Source organism: Bipolaris victoriae (genome assembly GCF_000527765.1).
Source record: "Bipolaris victoriae FI3 unplaced genomic scaffold scaffold_20, whole genome shotgun sequence".
Taxonomy (NCBI): domain Eukaryota; kingdom Fungi; phylum Ascomycota; class Dothideomycetes; order Pleosporales; family Pleosporaceae; genus Bipolaris; species Bipolaris victoriae.
The window spans coordinates 23,478-41,329 of record NW_014575372.1 but is presented as its reverse complement, the minus strand read 5'-3'; the positions used below and the strand labels follow the sequence as shown (position 1 = coordinate 41,329).

At 51.7% G+C, this 17,852-nt stretch overlaps 7 protein-coding genes across 7 annotated transcripts; 4 read left to right on the top strand and 3 right to left on the bottom strand.

The window, feature by feature from the left end:
- Positions 1 to 49: 49 nt before the first annotated feature.
- On the bottom strand, positions 50 to 1,371 carry COCVIDRAFT_92314 (hypothetical protein; the record flags this gene model as incomplete). The annotated part of the gene is made up of 2 exons (XM_014703730.1): positions 50 to 968; positions 1,223 to 1,371. The coding sequence occupies 2 exons, from the start codon at positions 1,369 to 1,371 to the stop codon at positions 50 to 52; spliced, it is 1,068 nt and encodes a 355-aa protein (XP_014559216.1).
- Positions 1,372 to 2,142: 771 nt separating this feature from the next.
- COCVIDRAFT_13762 (hypothetical protein) lies at positions 2,143 to 6,933 on the bottom strand (the record flags this gene model as incomplete). Its single annotated transcript, XM_014703680.1, has 1 exon — positions 2,143 to 6,933. One exon carries the CDS (start codon positions 6,931 to 6,933, stop codon positions 2,143 to 2,145), a length of 4,791 nt encoding a protein of 1,596 aa, XP_014559166.1.
- A 716-nt stretch (positions 6,934 to 7,649) lies between these two features.
- COCVIDRAFT_92505 (hypothetical protein) lies at positions 7,650 to 7,847 on the top strand (the record flags this gene model as incomplete). Its single annotated transcript, XM_014703729.1, has 1 exon — positions 7,650 to 7,847. The coding sequence occupies one exon, from the start codon at positions 7,650 to 7,652 to the stop codon at positions 7,845 to 7,847; it is 198 nt and encodes a 65-aa protein (XP_014559215.1).
- A 303-nt stretch (positions 7,848 to 8,150) lies between these two features.
- Positions 8,151 to 8,303, top strand: COCVIDRAFT_92337 (hypothetical protein; the record flags this gene model as incomplete). The annotated part of the gene is made up of 1 exon (XM_014703728.1): positions 8,151 to 8,303. A coding segment is annotated over one exon (153 nt), but the record flags the coding sequence as incomplete, so codon positions are not given.
- A 2,125-nt stretch (positions 8,304 to 10,428) lies between these two features.
- Positions 10,429 to 10,839, top strand: COCVIDRAFT_92423 (hypothetical protein; the record flags this gene model as incomplete). The annotated part of the gene is made up of 2 exons (XM_014703727.1): positions 10,429 to 10,626; positions 10,675 to 10,839. 2 exons carry the CDS (start codon positions 10,429 to 10,431, stop codon positions 10,837 to 10,839), a joined length of 363 nt encoding a protein of 120 aa, XP_014559213.1.
- Positions 10,840 to 11,149: 310 nt separating this feature from the next.
- COCVIDRAFT_92266 (hypothetical protein) lies at positions 11,150 to 12,866 on the top strand (the record flags this gene model as incomplete). The annotated part of the gene is made up of 2 exons (XM_014703726.1): positions 11,150 to 11,382; positions 11,432 to 12,866. 2 exons carry the CDS (start codon positions 11,150 to 11,152, stop codon positions 12,864 to 12,866), a joined length of 1,668 nt encoding a protein of 555 aa, XP_014559212.1.
- A 612-nt stretch (positions 12,867 to 13,478) lies between these two features.
- Positions 13,479 to 14,456, bottom strand: COCVIDRAFT_92510 (hypothetical protein; the record flags this gene model as incomplete). The annotated part of the gene is made up of 3 exons (XM_014703725.1): positions 13,479 to 14,006; positions 14,053 to 14,251; positions 14,314 to 14,456. 3 exons carry the CDS (start codon positions 14,454 to 14,456, stop codon positions 13,479 to 13,481), a joined length of 870 nt encoding a protein of 289 aa, XP_014559211.1.
- Positions 14,457 to 17,852: the final 3,396 nt, after the last annotated feature.

The window sequence follows — 17,852 nt, the reverse complement described above, 5'->3', positions numbered from 1 at the left end:
CGATATATACAATCACACAATGAGTTAAACCCCTTCACCACCAACCCGTCTATACCTCTCCCGTCTCCGTGAATCTCTGTACCACGCCCAGAGAAAACACCGGCGCACCCGGCACCGCCTGATGCACCGGCAACCTCCCCACAACCACCTTTTTCTTCTTCATAATCTTTGGCTTAGCCGACTCCTCATCTCCCGCGTCCTGACCCCCAGACGTATCCATGACATCTTCAAACTCCTCTTCTTCCTCTTCCTCCTCATCCCCTTCTTCCTCATCGTCCTCTTCCTCGTCCCCTTCATTCGCATCTTGCGCATCCTCCGCAGGGTAACTCGCCGGATACGTTTGCCGCAGATACTTCATATCGAACACCTCCTGGTGCGCATGCTGCCAAATATCTTTAATCGCATCCCCCGAAAGCACATCCTTGACGCGCGTCGTAGGTATGGCTTCGGAGTCGAGGCGCTCAGACTCTGGGACCCCCGCATCGTCGTCATCATCGTCATCTTGTTCCTTTTCGCTTTTTTCTTGCTTGCTGGAGACTTTCTTGTTCATTTCTACGCCCCATTCTTCCGGGACGTATAGCCACTCTGCTGCCTTGCGGATCTTGTCTTCGACCCAGCCTTCTTCCATGGGCTCCAGTCGCTTCCGCAGCAGCGTCCCCGCCATACCCGCCGCCATGCCGCCCCCCGCGTTCATCGGGTACAGCGGGTTTGGAAACGGATGCAGAGCTTGGAATTTCTCCGTGTTGGTCGGTAGCGGCTGTGTCGCAATGAGGCGCCGTCGGACGTCGCGTTCCACAAACACCTCGTTGCCTCCGGCGTCGAGAACGTGGTTGCCAGCCGCGTCTTTGGACGGGATCCGCTGTTTCTGCGTGACGAGCTTATTTTGGTGCCGGAAGCCGCCGTTGATGAGGAGGTGGATGGAGGTTATATAGTTTGTTACCATTGTGGTTGCGCGGTGAATTTGAGGCCTGTGGGGAAGAGGGATATTAGTTCTTGTATGTTACTACTTGGGGACCTGATGGCGCTTTTCAAATGAATCTAAATAAATCAATTCGCAAATTTCACATTCCTTCTCTTCTCTTTTCTTTTTTTTGGCGTAAACATTGTGTCGTACCCATAAACATACACAATGCAGGCGCAAACCGGGTCTAACAAAAACGCGACACCGCCTCGCAACTGCACAAAGAACAAGCATGCCCATCTCCTCTCTCCCCACACTTACCAGTCAACAGCCTCCCCTCGGCTCATCTTGAACTGCATCTCGGCTTGTAGTCGATCCATGGTCTTGATCATGGGCATCAGCTGGCTACGCAGTTGGTCCAGCAGTCGAATGTCATCTCGGTCCGGCGCGCCCTGGAAGTTTTGATTCATCTTTTTTGGTTGCCTCTGATTTCCTTGCTCTTTCTTTGTATCTCTATTTCGCGCTTAATAGTGGGGGTCTCAGATTACTTGAGAGGAGAGTGGGTTCTTTTTTCCGAGTTGATTGTGGGAGGGAAGAGAGAGGGTTGGAGTCAAGGGCAATACTGAAGGTACTGGAAGCGGATTGGTTGGATGTATGAGCATTGGGCGCTTGTGAGGATTGGGGTTAGTGAGCTTGGCAGATTGATACACATGTCGATTCATCTTGTTCTTGTCTATAGTCTTAATGTACACATGGAAATTCTTATGATACTAGTAATTGATATAAAGACAAATCATTCATTCTTCGTATCGGTCAGTGACCGTATTGTCATATCTACATAAAAGTTCCTTGATCATATCGACATGCCTGGGTATTATCTTTCACCAAACCCTCCCTTTGCTCAATTGTCCCGAGATATTGTCCATTACCAGCATGTTGCAATCCGGCCAAAGAAAGAAGAAAAAAAGTTGAAACAAATGTCTTGACCGTTTCCGAGACATATGATTATGCGCCCAGGCTTGCGCCGTTCTGTTGTAGTAGTATTTGTAATCATGCTAAGCCGCCGTCTGTTATGCAAAGAGCTCAAATTGAACGAATGAGGGTATAAGGAAATGTCAAACGCTTGAACGCAGCAGAACGCCGTAAAAAAGTTCCCAGAAAATGACAAAACGCATTAGGAACGATAAGGTGTAAAAGTCTCCTGGACCTTTGGAGCACAGCTCGAAAGAAACGAAGAATAATCAGACACTGACGGTGCGTCGAACGCCCATCTCAGGCTTTTGCGCGTACCCAATCAGAAGTTTGAAGCTTGTGCCACGCTTCTCGCATTCGCCGATGAGGCTTTCGTCGCGCCAGATGCTGTTCTCGAGCATAGTTCCTGAAGCTGCGGCACCAGGTGCTCCGGCTTCAGGAAGAACTAGCGATTCGTAGCAACGGGAGTACCACCACCGACCGACGCGAGCCACCATGTCAGTGATGTCGTTGTTGGTAGATTCTGATGCCGAAGACGTGTTGAGAAGATCAGAAAAAGAAACCCCGGGCTTGGGTCCACCAGGTGAGGCCATGTTGTTGCCTGTCTTTGTTGTTGAGCTTACTGTGCTGTCTTTCCTTATAGTAGCAGGTGCCTTCATGTCTTCGAGGTTGGGCAATTTTCCGGCAACAGGGACACCAACAACACAGCGGTTGCACTCGACGAAGCCTTTGCGGCCAATGCCAGCCATGACCTCGTCGCTGATATTGCGGAGCGAGATGTTTTCATCTGCTACCTGCATCCTCATCTTCAGACCGCGGACGGCACGGCGCGCCCGGTTGCCCATATTGACAAGATCCATATCGAGGACGTTGAATTCGAGGTAGCCACCAGGACGCAGGACGCGCTTGGCTTCCGAAAGGACGAAGTGGTGCTCAGAGGAAGGAAGTGCAGTCGGAAATCGAAGCACGACGCATGCAAAGAAATGCATAGGGAACGGGAAAGCTTTGCTGAGAGAGGGATGGCAGATGTGGCGGTGGTTACCGAGAGTCGACCAAGCCTCAGCCGCACCCTCAGATGACGTCGTCGGAGATGGATCAGGCCCCATGTCATACACAGTCGCCTCAGGGTAGGTCAGTGCACAGTAGTAAGACCAGTCTTTGCCGAGCCCATCAATGACCAGAACACGGTCCTCTTTTGGGTTCTTGAGCTCAAAGTGAATTGGGCTAAACAAGACACGGCCGAAGGAAAGCCACTTGCTTATCATCAGAGCACCGAAGCGAAGATTTGCCATGGATAGCAATCCGTCCGCTTGATTCTCAGCAATGTCCATAAGTTGCGAGTCTCTATACCGGCTTGTAGCGGCACTAGTGCGGTCTTTACTTGATTGAGAGGCGATGGTGCCTCTCGATTGACGCGCGTTGTGTAGAGACGCTGGGAGACTAGAGCGAGTCGAGCGCTTTGTGGTGGATCCAGTGGAAAGACGAGGACTGGCAGGCAGGCTCAGTCTTCCGGTGACGGGATCAATAACGCTAATCTTGCGCTCCCCATAATCTGAGATAAACTCGGAGAAAGATACTGAGGAAGCCGGGGACTGATTGGAATGCAAGACGGCCAGCAGACGAGAGCGACGAAGGTGCAGAGATGGGTTTGTGACTTCATCGTCGTCGCGCTCTGAATCTGGTACATTGACTGGTGCCTTTGGCCGCAAAGGCATTGGTTCAAGAGAAGGATGACTGCGAAGGGTATTCCTATGCTCAGCGGTGTGGGAAGTGACAGGCGAGAGAACCTCGTCAATCAAATCGTCATACTCATTCCAGAGCTCATCTTCAGACAATGGTGCTCCAGGGCTAGGTACCACAGCAGTGCTTGCAGCTGGGGCAAAGCTCCAGATGCCAGAGCTACTAGAGTATGATACCTCCGAATCCTTACGAGGCGGAAACTTGAAGAATTCGCTTCGTCGGTTGGCTTCATCCTCCCCAGGGCTCATGGTTGCAATAGCTGATCCATGCGCAAGAGCGCTCAAGCCTTGAAGGATAGGATACGGTTCGACCGGACCCGCAGTTGCAACTACGGGGCTGATAGAATCAAAAGACGTCCTGGGAAGAGCTGTGGGACGAGGTTGGTTTGGGACAAAAGGGCGAGAGAACGATCGAGATGATGGGCGTCCTGGTTGGCGGCGGGTGGAGACAACTTGAGGGATGCGACCGACTTGAGCCAAGCGGCTTGGGCGTGGAGGTGGATTTGCTGGTGGAGGCCCAGGCGAGGGGATGTCTTGAGGACGAACATGGACTTCTTGGCTAGGCGGGGAATTGGGAATCTGAGGTTCAGGTTCTACATCTGGCGATGGGGCAACCCCATAGTCCTGTACTGGGAACGGCTGTTCAAATGGAGACGTAGGTCGGGAGAGATCGGTGACGGGCGTTAGGTCTGTTAGAGAATAACGCTCAGAGTTGTAGAACGATGGCACGTTAGTATCAATAACCAACTTGCTCTGTTGCTGTTCGGGTTGTGGCGGTGCCTCTGAGCGTAAGAAGACCTTGGGTGAGGCTGGGCGTGCTGTAGGCACAAAGTTAGGCTCGAGAATTGGCTTGGGTGGCAGCAACATAGAGAGCATCCTTTCTTTCCTTCCTGGCTCATCGTCTGAAAGAGCACTCTCTGTGCCTTCATCAGCCTCCTGCATGAGCTGCTCAATGTCGTTAAGCTCAAGACCAGACTGGTCCATCAAGGCATAATGTGCAACAGAGCGAGAGGCGCTGACCTTGTTGCTAGGACTGGCTGCAGGACCAGCTGGTGTGTCTGCACGTGGTCCCGCATGTGCACGTTGGAAGAAGTTCCACCTCTTGGACGATTTCGATGCCTCCTTCTCTGCCTTATTCTTCTTTGACGACTTCAACCATGTGCCCTCTTTGGTCTCAGTTGGAGCTTCACTTATCGAATTCTTGCGAATTCTTCCAACTATACGGCTGCTAGAACCCGAGGAGCCACTAGACACCTGCGCGTTTTGCAACGCTCGTGATGTCCTTTTCGAGGTTGTACTAGGCAGAGATGATTTTTTCGCGTCGTCGTCGCTTTCCGACGGCCTTCGTAGTCCCATAGCCATCTTCTTCATTGGAGATACTCCACGCATCGTATTCGGCATCGCAGAAGGCAACAGTGTTGGTTTGTTCCTCTCCAGTGCAGACTGTGACATACTACCTTCAATCTGTGTCGTTTTCGTTGGCTGTTTGATGGATACGTCGAGACTGCTGCTACTCTGCATCGGTTCGGGACTACGTGAGAGCTCTGTACTACTTCCTGTACCCCGGATAACCACCGGAGCAAGTCGGTTCAGGAAGAAGTCATCCATATCCCCGCTTGTTGTACTTGTCATGCTGCTCTTGCGGGTCGAAGGTGTCTTGTCCAAACTCTCATTAGTTGTTCCAGCACTAGCAGAACGTCCAATACTATTAGTACTAATCGAACTTCCACTCCGACCTCTGCCAGCATATCGCCCGTATCCTTCATGCCCAGTACCTGCAGCAGGCCCTCTACGGTGTAGCTTTCCGTCTGACTTCGGGGGGCCAGCGGGCTCAGTCTTGGTACGACGGGTAAAAAACCCGAATCGAGAGGTCTTGTTCGGACTTGGGGCTGGTGCTGGTACTGGCCCAGAGCTGACTCTTCGGGTGCTTCGATCAAGCTGGAGGTCTGGAGTAGGCCCACGCGATGTTGACCGGGTAACCGGTGGTAAGGTCGACGAGGGATTTGGCGACGGAAGTCGTGAGGATGGCTTCGCTGGAGTGGTCGTCTTAGATCTCATGGTGGACGCTAGCGCTATCCTAGATTCGGACGATGCGCTACGTTTATGGTGAGATGGAAAGTGAGGCATATTACTCTGGATGATTGGCGATGGACCTCGGAGTCCCGATAGCTCTGGAGTACCATCTCTGCTAGGTCTCGATGGCCGCCTTGCCGATGGCATTGGAACAGGGGATTGGTTTGCAAGATGAGCAAACTCAGGAGGTGCCTGAGCCTGTGGTCGTTCGCTTGTGTTTTGCATCACTTCTGATGTTCGAGGGCTCTGAGGGAGGGTGGCTAGTGCGTTAGGTGACATGTCTTTGTATTTTGCGCCCTCGGTGATGACAGTGGATACCGATGACGATGATGTCGAGGACTCTCTGACTGTGGATAGAGCGTGCGGGTGGCGATTGTTCATCTCATCTGGAGTCTTGTGTCGAGTAACAGGTGGTCTACTCTGTAGAGGACTTGCTTGCCGTGTTCGGTTAGAAGCCCTCGATAGTGTTGTTCCTGGCGAGTACGACGACATTGATGTAGGGGTCGATGAGACACTAAAAGGTCCTGGAGATTCCGAGTAACGTGTTGATGGGGTTGCTGAGAGAGCATATTGAGGGACCGGAAGAGGAAGAATATCTGTAGGTCCAATCTCGTCATCATAGAGCGGACTGTTATACAGCTCGGCTTGGGGTTCCGAACGAGCCAATATTGTCGAAGTCGGTGGGATTGAGATCCCTAGAACAGTCTCAGAGAAAGGATCCTTGTAGCCACCAGGTATGCCCTCCATCGGTTGCGCATCGTCTTGGGACGACATCGAATCGTCCCTTATGCGTATTGCCTGTCGACCACTAGCAACCCCAAAACTCGCTTGCTTTCTCCGGAGAACATTCGATCGAGGGCTTTCGATGGTTGATGCCGATGATCCTGATGCGAGCGAAGGTGTGCGTATATTTTGGGGAACCTCGAGCTTGGGTAGTCGGGACGTCGACGTCTGAGATGTTGGTTTGGAGTTTGCAGCGCTTGTGTTCTGAGGAAACATAGGCGTAGACCGGCTGGTAGTTCTTTGGCGTATACTGGACGTTGATACCGACCCTGTTTGGCTTACAGGACCTCTGGGCTGTACCTCATCATCTCTTGAAGGCCTCCTCTTCTGCAGCTTAGAGTGACTTGAGGCGGGTAACTGCGATGTGCCTGTGGTGGGTGTGATAGATCGTTGAGGCAACCGAGTAATGGGTGCTCGGTCCTCCACCCTCCTTGAGGGAGGGTATTGTGACTTATAAGAAGCCATTTTGGGTAGCCTTGTGTAGCACGGCTAGATGTACGACAGATGCTTGTGTACGCCGAGTAACTCATGAAGGCATGTGCTTACCCTTCTGTGAGACACTTGAGACAAAAGGGTTTGGCGAATGGGAGTCGGAAATCGGGATTCCGAAACTGATAGCAAAAGCCAACTTGGATAGAATCTGTAGAGCGAATTGGTGTGAGGTGCGGCTGATGGCGGGATGGCTAGATTAACCGGACGGGGGTGGCGATTCGGGGATTTGTTACGATGACTGAGATTGCAAGTCTATCCATATAAGTCATCCAGCCAGTTGGTACATGCAGTCTTGCGTATCCGTGCAGACTTTCGGTGAAGTTGTCAAAATCTTTCTCGTATGCCACATCTATCGGCAAGTCCGAAAACGAGTGATGGGTGTGGCGCAGTCGGCAATGCCCGAGATGGGGCTGTGCCAGGGTACAGCAAGATGGGACGAAAATCGACCACGACGCGCGCAGGGAGCAACGAGACGATGACTGGTGTTATACTCCTGCCCCCAACGGCAGCTCACGCGTCCCGTCTATTCTTACCTCAGGGTCAACAGTCCTAGCGCGGGGCTTCAACCGAGAGTCGCCTCAGTGGGGCTTTTGCGGATGAGCCGTCTTCAAAACGGAGGACCAGTCCCGGTGCCTCTTTCAAGTAGTCCTGAGTTTCTCGGCAATATAGGTGGTTTGGCAGGCTCAGTGATGGAATCTGTTGGTCAAGAGCGCTTTGATGATTGTTGCGATTGCGTGGTGCGTAGGCTTGCATATGTACAACCTCGCGGCGTGCGCATCCAAGATGCGCACACATCTTTCAGAGAGCCGACGCCGGCGGCCTTGCGATATTGGGCTGATTCCGGACGGCGACATCCTGGTCCAGTGCGGGCGCTTGGGCTTGGATAGGCGGGTGGAGGCCTCTGGTTTGGAGAGAGAGCACAGCCAGTCGAGTTGCTGAGCAGTGGTGGAGGGCGGTGATTCGCAAACAGACCTTGTAGGGCGCCAGCCAAGTGAAAAGTCCAATTGGCTGTCAGGGCGCCCGCATCCGTCCTTTACCCACCAACATTATGCCGTTCCAAACGCTCAGCAACCCTCACCACAAGCCTCACGTTTTGCTATTGCTTTTCAAGACACGTCTCATGACAGGGCTGTTGTTTTGGGAGCTGAGATGCGAATCTTAGCGAAAGACGTCGACAAATAGCCGTGACGTCGCAACGGCCCTCATTTGCCAGCATTCACCCTTCCAGCTACATATGTTACCTTCAGCCCTTCGAAATTGCGCGACGATCAGCCATCCATTGTCCCATCGAGTTCAAAAAAGGACCGACATGGCTGTCAACGGCTCGCATGCATCTACCTTAATCTGGCGAAGCAATAGATTCGTTGAGAAGCCTTCACCTGTCGAGGGGGTTGTCTGACTGTTCAATCAGGGCTTGCAGGGCAACAAGCGGCTGGACTCCCCATGCAGAAACAGTCATATGGCTTTCTGAGCGATTTTCGCACTGGTTACCCAATGGATCTCGCAATTCTTGTTGCTATTCTCGTGACCATTGCATGCTTTAACCAGGAGCCTGCGGATCTGCTTGTGAGGCGGTGGCATTATGCCCGTCAGGCCGGAGAGCCCGTCCAGAGAGAGCGGGAGTGTGGCTGAGTGCCTCAATTCGGCTTAGCTTCAGGCGAATTTGAGGCTGAGCAGTCGATCTCCCTCGCCACAATGACAACGCATCAAAAAGCGGCGCAACTCTCAACTCAGAAAGACGATTTTGATCTTTCTTCACCTGCAATAGCAAAAGCGGTATTTTTTTGCTATCCTCGACAGTTTCACTTGCGCTTCGGAGCGAGGGCGCGCTATTGTGGATGCGATCCACCGTCCAGGTCGCGCCAAAGCCACCACACCTGCTGACCCCGGCTTTGGACGCTCATTCGTGCTCTGGTAATGTGAAAAAAACGGCCGCCCGCAGAGCTATATGGTCATGTGACTACGCCATACTGTATAGGGAAGGGTCTGGTGAAGGGTTGCGGCCAATGAGAGACGGAATTTGGCCGTTGACGTTATCACTGGCCCAGTTTGATACAAGGGTTGAATGTGCTCATCCGTAGAGACGATACCCGTGGGTAGATGCGGTAAAGGGTATTCAACAAGCTGACCCAAAGGTCGCTAGTTCTCGAGAGTGGTGTTGGAGTTTGAGACATCCAAGAAAGCGTCGAGACCTGTAGATCAAAGTCATCAATACTTTCAACCGTCTTGCAGAAACCCAGCCAACGTCTGACAGCCGGAGCGATAATAGTGTTGTAGGTAGCGCAAAGTTTCTGCTTCACACTGACGGCGTCTTGCGTCTAGATTTGACGGTTCCGGCCGTCAAGGTGCTGGTGTCGGAGCCAAATCTTAGTTGTCGTTAACCGCCCAACTGCAGAACGCATGACATACTGGGTCGACATGTCAAATTACGACAACGATCAGAGGCCCACAGCGGACCCATTTGGCCCCAGACTGATTCGTGCTTTGACTCTACCCGTTAGTCAAATGGAGAAGGGAGGAAAGGGAGGGCGGCACGGCGCGACTGCTTCACTATCTACGAATCACTTGCTGTGAACACCTGATGACCCTGTGAGACCCAGTGGAGCTCGGCCCGCCGCGGTGTGAATAGGAAATAAGTTCGTCTGAGGTCACCGTGTGGAAATGACGACGTGCATTTTAGTGCGTGACTTAGTCGTGACGGCCCCCTCTGGTCGTCAAGCCGCCAAAGCACAAATTTTTCCATGGTTGTAAAGGTGGCAGTAGTGCGGGGTATGGCAAGACGAGAGCGCTTCCGACTCTGTTAGTTTCCGTGTATCGGAGGTAATGCTCTTTTGGAGTCTGCTGTGCGATGTGACTCAGCTTATCGCGCGTAGGTGTATATTTTGTCGGCAAGGTCCGAATGCATTGACCGCAAACGCCGATCTTGAGGAAGGTTGAGGAAATTCGTGGGGTTTTTTATTTACCATGAACACTGTGAGAATGTCAACACAGGTCACTTGCCATCGGTCTAGGAATACCCGGTCGGCTGAAGTGTTAGTGACCGTCAGCATATCCAGGATAGACCTGGCTGCTAAGCCTGTTCGTGGGGGGACCCATTATCAAATCGGAAGTCCGTGGAGGTCTGCTTAGTTCCAGATAGACACACTTTTTTCTGGGTGCATTTCGTAATAATGTTGAACATTCCGCGGGAATGGCTCTACAGCTCATCTGTGCTGTTAACACTCGGACAAGCCCGTATGTTTCGATATGGAGATATAACTGGGATGAAGACAAATTACGTCTAAGCCACAGCATTACTAACCGAGAAGATTGTGTGGCTATTATTTTCGTTGATAGATCTGATATTTATTTGGTCCGGTCATATGGAGATGCCTGAGAGTGGTCAGTTTGAAAGCAAGCCACGTGACTGCGCGTTGATCCAGAAAGACACGCGTGTCTTGCACATGTAGACTCCTGGTACATATCATCATGGCCCTACAGCAGAAAGTTACCAAATACCAGGAACGCGTATATACAGCACTCCAGCAGATTCCAGAGGGTCGTGTCACAACATATGCCGCTATAGCAAAGGCTCTGGGTAGCTCTCCACGAGCCGTGGGCGGCGCGCTACGCGTCAACCCATTCTGTCCGGCAGTACCTTGTCATAGATGCATCGCCAGTACCGGGGTAAGTGTTCTGTGACAAGAGGTGTGACAGCTGTGCTGACCGATACAGTTTGTTGGCGGCTACAAGGGTGACTGGGAAAAGGCGCCGAGCGGACAGAACCAGGAGTCGAAATTGGAGCTGCTGAAGGAAGAGGGTGTGTTGTTTAATCAAAGTGGCTTTTTGATTGACAAAACCTTGTTGTGGGATGAGTTCAATAAGGAGAAGCTAAAGTGAAAGCTGTGGATGCAGAAGGTCCAAGGTTCGCAAGGCTCGCTCAAAGTGGGGCAGGTGGAAGCGGGGTGGTTTAAGAAGTTTCGCGTCCAAAGGCAGGGTGGGCAGAAATTAAATTTATACATCAGTCGCATTCAGAGCAGGTGAAAGGTGTTCAGAACGCGGTCGCATTTGCTGAGAAATCAATCAGATTGAATCAAGCTTGGGCAGATTCGCCACTCATTTTTTACAGACCCTGTCCTGTCGCTGACTACAACAACGCAACACCAAACCAAAATCTCGTCACTTCTCATCATCATCTTCTCCAGTCGACATGCCTCCTAAGCGAAAAGAGTTTCTCAAGCCGAAACCAAAGGGCAAATTAAAACCACAAGAACCACAAACCGAAAACGACTTCCTAGAAGCCGCAGACGAGTATGAGCAGGCAGCGGGCAAATGGCGCGCTGGAGACGCAGCAAAGGCCGCTCGCTTCTTCAATAGAGCAATTGATATATACAATGAGGGCCTGAGACTCCACCCCCAATCATTTGATCTCGCGTACAACAAGTGAGTAGGCTGAGCATCTCAGTTTGCGCCAAGTACTAATCGAGCACAGAGCAAATCTGCTATACAACATTGCAGAAGATGAGCGCAGCATGTCACAGTTTGGAAACAGAACAGCGCTACTGGAGCAAACCTTGGATTCTCACCGTTTTGCAGTCTCACTGAATCCAACAAATACAGACATTCTATTCAACACTGCACAAGTGCTTACGTCACTGGCGGAAGCCCGTCTAGAAAGTGATACACAAGAAGCCAGAAAGCAAGATGCAAGGCCATTGCTTGAAGAGGCTGTGGAGATCTTCAAAAGGTGTCTGGACAGTCAGCAGCAAGAGTACACGCAGATACAAGCCGAGATTGCAAAAGCACAGGCTTCTGGTGAGTACCGCGAGGCTTGGGAAGGAGAACGACAGCAAGAGTCAGCAGTTGGGGAAGCAGATGAAGACATGAAGACCGAGTCTAGCGATACAGAAGCACCAGGCGACTGGGCTACGGTCGAAGAGCCCCTAACACCCGAGTCAATCTTGGAAACATGTACTGCACAACTAAATGCCCTCACAACGCTCCTGGGCCTCTACAACCCCGCCCTCGACATTTCCGGCCTCGAGAAGAAAGCCGAAGACGGCCTTGAAACAGCTACACAAAAAATTCCCATTCTCCTCGATCTCATCGATAAATCCCCCTCAAAACCCCTAGCCGAAGAACCAAAATCCGGCCCAACCCTCTCCCTAACCTCGACCCCCGCATCCGAAGAAGCAAGCACAACCCCCAAAGACGACGCCCTCCTCGCCGTCGCCACCTTCCAAGCCAGCATAGCAGAAATCCAGTACCGCAGCGGAAAAACAGACGCAACAACCTACACCTCAACCATCGACCACACCTTTTCTTCCCTCCAAAAACCCATTTCGCAAACTCCTTCTCCTACCTTGGCCACCATAAACCTGTACTCGGCCCACGCAGACGCCCTCATCGACTTGGCCTCCGCCCTCTCCGACGGCACACAATACACACCTTCCGCACCCACATTTGAAACAGACACAAATCTCCAATGGACAGCCCTATCTCAGTCCCAAACAATCCTCACCACCCTCTCCTCCGCGCCCCAGTCTTCCCTCTTATCCCCCTCACGGTTATCCGATGTCTTCCTAGCAAGAGGCGATACGGACCTCTTCCGCTTCCGCATTTCGCTCTTCAGCACTGCGAAGCCGGCGTGGCGGAAGAGCGGGACAACGCTCGTGGGTAATGCGGGGGTTTTTTATAGGGGAGCGAGGAGTTGGGCGGAGAGGGCGGGTGTGGTGCAGGCGGGGCGCGTGGCGGATGCGAAGGCGGTTGTTGCGGAGGTGTTGAAGGAGGGCGTGGAGGGGACGGGGAGTAGGAAGGAGGGGTGGAAGGGGAAGAGGGGGGTGGTGGAGTGGGTGTTGGCGCAGATGGTTGAGGAGGGGATTGTTGGACGGGAGAATGTCGAGGGGATTCTGGGGATGGTGGGGTGAAGGGTGGTTGGTTGGTTGGGTGTAGAGTAGGTGAATGATGTTGCTTGATAGTTACCAAGAGTTTTCTCTTTCCTTCACCATAGTATCCACATCAGTGCCTTTTTTTGGACATTTAGTAGTAGAAGTTAACACTTGGGTGAAAAGGGGAGTAAGGATCAGTAATGGAATTATAACAAATTCTCAATATACTTGTTTTGTACTCGACATATCACATTAGCAGAATGATGAGATAATGTTGTTTGGGTAGCATGGAGCATTTCACCGTCAGCCAACTCTAAACACGCTAGGACTTGTGATTCTCATTTGCAAACTCCTAGAGTCAACAACATACACTGGGAGATGATGGCTCGTCCCGTGTCCTAATCACAAGCGTGATCATAGGCAGCACAACCAATGAAAGGACACCACAGCTCCAGTGCATGGACTTGCTGGTATCGCAGTGAGCCCAGCCTGTATTCTAGAGTTTAATCATTCAACATGCGTAATATACAATAGTCTCATTGTTGTCCTTTTTCCATGCTCAGTGGCGTTTCATATGCCATCCATAACCCCCTTTTGGATTCTTGTCTTCAATGTTCAGACCATAGCGCCATGTTCAGTCCTCATCTCCACCTATCTCAAGCCAGCCAGTCGGCGCTCCTGAACCTCGGACAGGGCTCGGCTGCCGCTCAAAAAGGCAACGATTCCAACGGCAGCGGCAGCTGGCAGGGTTTGGAAAAGGTTCCAAGTCGTGTAGTACAAGAAGAAGATACCCTCCATAGCCAGTATAGAACCGTAGAAAAGGGCATGTGATACAGGGGCGTTACCGAGGGCCTTGCCCAGATGGCTAACATTTGCGCCCAAGGTAGCCCATGCTCCAAGCAGGATGGGCAGCGCAGCAGCAACAGCAGCCGCGAACACAAGAGTTATGACCTTTGGTGGAGACTTGGGATCGCTGCGGAAGATGTGGTGAATCTCGGGCTCGGCGGCGTAGCGTACTGGCGGGTTGGGGACGCTTAGAGGAATGCTGGTGTCGCGAGTGACGTTGAGGTCAAACATCTTGCTCTTGTACGGCTTGGATGAGCCGAACGATCCAATGACAATGGAAGCAGCAATTGGTTTCTCGGCTGTCAAGAATTGATGGGGTAAATCCTTGTGAGACTGGAATGGTCAGGTATGTCGGCAGCCATTGACGAGCATTACGTACCAGGTCGACTTTGCCCTTTCCACTATCCTTCACACTAAACACAAACGAGTCTTCTACGCCAGTGACAGGGTCGGTCAGAGTCAAGTATGCTTGGTGTGGACGCTTCGCAGTGCCTCCATCGACTGTGGTAAGGACGAGTTTCAATGTGTCGGTCGCGCCCAGTGAGACAGACTTTCCGAGCGGCTTCGAAGGGCTCAGGCTGGAGAGACAATGTTAGTCGTATACTCGTTGCACAAATACAGAGCTCCAACTTAAGCTTACCTGTCCTTGGAACCTCCGCCTACACCAGCACCTTTGCTTGTAACCGAAACAGTAGCATCTTCAAAGCTCCACGAGGAAGCAGCAGATACAATCGCTGCACTCGAGAGGAGTATTGAAGAAACAAAGCTGTGCAAAACCCTCATTGTTGCTGATCCGAAAAGAGTGAACGCGCAGCTCTGTACGTATGTTGTGTCGAGACAGACGTAAGCGTGTCCTTTGCCAAGACTTGCGTCGGCGTTTCCCGGCCCGCCGCCGTCCCATCTTTACAGTGTCCGTCAAGTACTACACATATCAGCCACGACTGCAACATGTATTCTACCCGACTCGACGGTAGCAACAAACATATATCACGGCCAGATGCCACGTGAAATAACTATTTTTAGATAAATGATAGTGCAACATTGTTTGATGTGCAGTCTTGGGATCTGGGCAACAGTATGACTAGGACGGGTCTCTGCCAGCTTTAAGATGTTGTATTATTACTATATTGCACCCTACCAGCAATCGAACTGTTTGCGTACTTTACCCGAGATATTCAGATTTATAATTACGTGTTGTAGTGTTGTGCTGTCTCGACACTGTTTGCGATGCACGGCTTTTCCGATCAAGTTTATGCACCGTTAAGCACAGTTTACAAAGTTTACGAAATTGTCTGTATCCTTGTCTTTGGGCCTGGGGTAGCATTGTTGTGACTATCTCCACGGAGATCGAGCTTTATTGTTCTGATGAAAGATCAGGCTCGTACCAGAATCACAAGAACAGCATGAGTGGGGTAGTGTCACATCGTGTGAGTAGAAGTGCATTGGCTGTGATCTGTGACTGGCCATGTCTCTTTTCTCAGTATCTCGAGATGCTGTGTGCTGCATGATAATGTGAATGCATCCATCGTATCACAAGAGCGCTCATTTCCAGCAGCGGATGTGAGCAGCAACGCATTCTACTCCAAGGGCGGATAGCTCAACACTGGTGTCCTAAAACACGGGACTGAGAACCGAGACTACTACCGTGACACGGCACTGACTCGTGTATACAGACATACACCGCTATCAAGCTCCTCTAGCTTCGGATAGCGCCCTACTACCTACCATATCGTACCATTACGTGTCAAGGGTAGGCGACTTGGCATATTCACATGGTCTTTGTGAACTACAAAAGGTGAGGCTGGGAAACGGTGAACGAGGTGCACGAGACGACTCGGTGTACAATTCCGCTCCAACAGAAGAAGGAGGGGAAGACGGAGAAAAAAACGTCCCCCAATCCCCACAGGTTGCGTGCGGATTACTCGCATATCTTAGCCGGACTTTACTGTTCGCGGCAGCGCCTGCGGCAGTTGAGGGGCTAGAATTATTGTAAGAGGAGGTCGAATCACACCACGCCAAATGCAGTTTTGGAAGGGTTATCCCACGAGGTCCACATTTCCCACCGACTGTTGGGTAGCGAAGTGCTCCTTGCTCAAGGGTCTGCGGGGGCAATGACATGCTGCTGCGGCGCAGCTCGCGTACTTGAGCCAGCCAATCAATGCGGAAATCGTCAGCGAGATTGGGTGGATAGAATGGACGGAGTATGGGATTTATTCAAAGTGATTGAGAAGTTAGATCAGGATTTTTGCGAGGGATGTGGATGGGTTTGGTCGCCATGCATAGCACTTGGCGGATTGCAGTATCGTACGAACAAAGTAGCGTACAAGTGGTGTTGCACCGATTGGTGGCGGAGATGGTATCCGCTTCTTTCATGGATCGAGGAACATGAATGCCGGTGCTGACGGTAAGGGACAAACATGGGTTCTTCAGATCCCATTGGCGCACTGTGCAGATGCACACGAAGAAGCATGTATGCACTGTTGCTGTTGCTGTTGCTGTTGCTGTTGCGAGAACGCAACGGGGGCAGCGTCGTGGTAAATTGGAGGGGCATGATCTCGATGTTCAATCTTCCAGATACGGATAGTAGCCTACCAAGAACTTAATATTGTTGAGTGACAAAAATCACTGATGTAGGTAGTAGAGGCCGGGGTGGGGATGTGCTGAAGGGATTTGAGAACGCATTGGGCGGGATATGCTATGCAGATGGCATGGTTGGAGCAGAATAATCAGAGCATGGTCAACAACGTGGGTCTCTACTGTGAGCTGTTTGCAACGTCAAAACTCTTTAACTGCATATGGCGTACGTCTGTCGCAATGCCGTGCCACAAACGGAGGGCTGAGTCATACGCAGCGGCTGTTGATATGTGTTGCTTGCATGATATAGAAGTCAGGGCATGCTCTGGTGGGGCGAGACACGGCTGTGATGGCGGACGTGAGTCCGTGGGGTGCCCTGAGCCGAACCAAGTGATTATTGCAGGTGAAGACGAAACACAAACGAGACGACGAGTGCCGAACATTAGCTTCGGCAGCGAACAAAGCTCTGTCAGCAAGTAAGACCGGGTTATGCCAGAGGCGCTTCGCGTGACTTACTCAAGGGCGCAATGTTTTTGCAATTGTTGCGGTTGTGGTAGTTGCCGCTTTGATCGACCGCGAGCTAGGGTTGACGAGGATGTACCACAACGGTTGGCCTTAGCACGGCTTGTTCGGGGGTTTTTTTGTGCAGTGCGCATGCTACTAAGTAGAGGGTGCCTGATGCGCCGGGTGTGCGGAACGATGTACTAGTATGGAACCATCACTGTGCATGTGTTTGGCGCTGAGGTGAAGGGTGGGTGTTGTTATAAAATTACACTGATGTAATGATTTGCGGACATTGGATTAGCGGCGGGAATGTCCTCTGAATAGACTTCATTTCAGCCTTGAGATTTGCGCTATAAAGTAGAGTGTATTGCACTGTGGCCAATGGCAAGCGTGATATGCGCATATTGTGAAACGGCCAGGATGGAGAGGCACAAGGCGGGCTGTTGATTAAGTTCAGACGATAGGGCGGATGGTGGAACATTTGGCCCGGGCTGAGGCGGAGGAAACTTTGGCGCGAGTTAGGTGTACTGTTTGTTCCCGCAGCACTAAGTAGAGTAAGTACGAAAGGACGAGGTGCACTAGGCGTTGAGTCTAAAGAGCGACGGAGAATTGTAATCGCAGCGAACAAACTATAGATGGCCCGTGCATTCTTTGGGAATAGGGCGTCTTGGCATTTTGGGCATGCACATGGACCATCAGACGCTACGACAGAGAGCATCCCTTTGGATGGCCGCCCTAGATCGGGATGAGACACTCTTTGTTCTTGACGAGTCGGCATGGGTGACCGTGGTATGGCCGGCGAGACAAGTATGGCCGGCGATTACGAACAAGGGTATCGCGTGCTAACCCAGGAGCAAGGGCATAAAGTAGCAGCAGTAGGGCAAGGCGAGGAGCGAGGAGCGAGGAGCGAGGGTAAGAACAGGGCGAGGGACAGGGAACAAGGCGCAAGCAGATCGAGGTGGGCCAAGATGAAAAGAGAACCCATGACAAGACGGAATGGCGTGGAGGGGGGGGGTGAAGAGATTTGTGTCTTGGGCGGGATGAGGAGAGGGTCATGGACAAGACGCCGATGACGTGCTCGAAGAAGCTTGTGGGAATGTG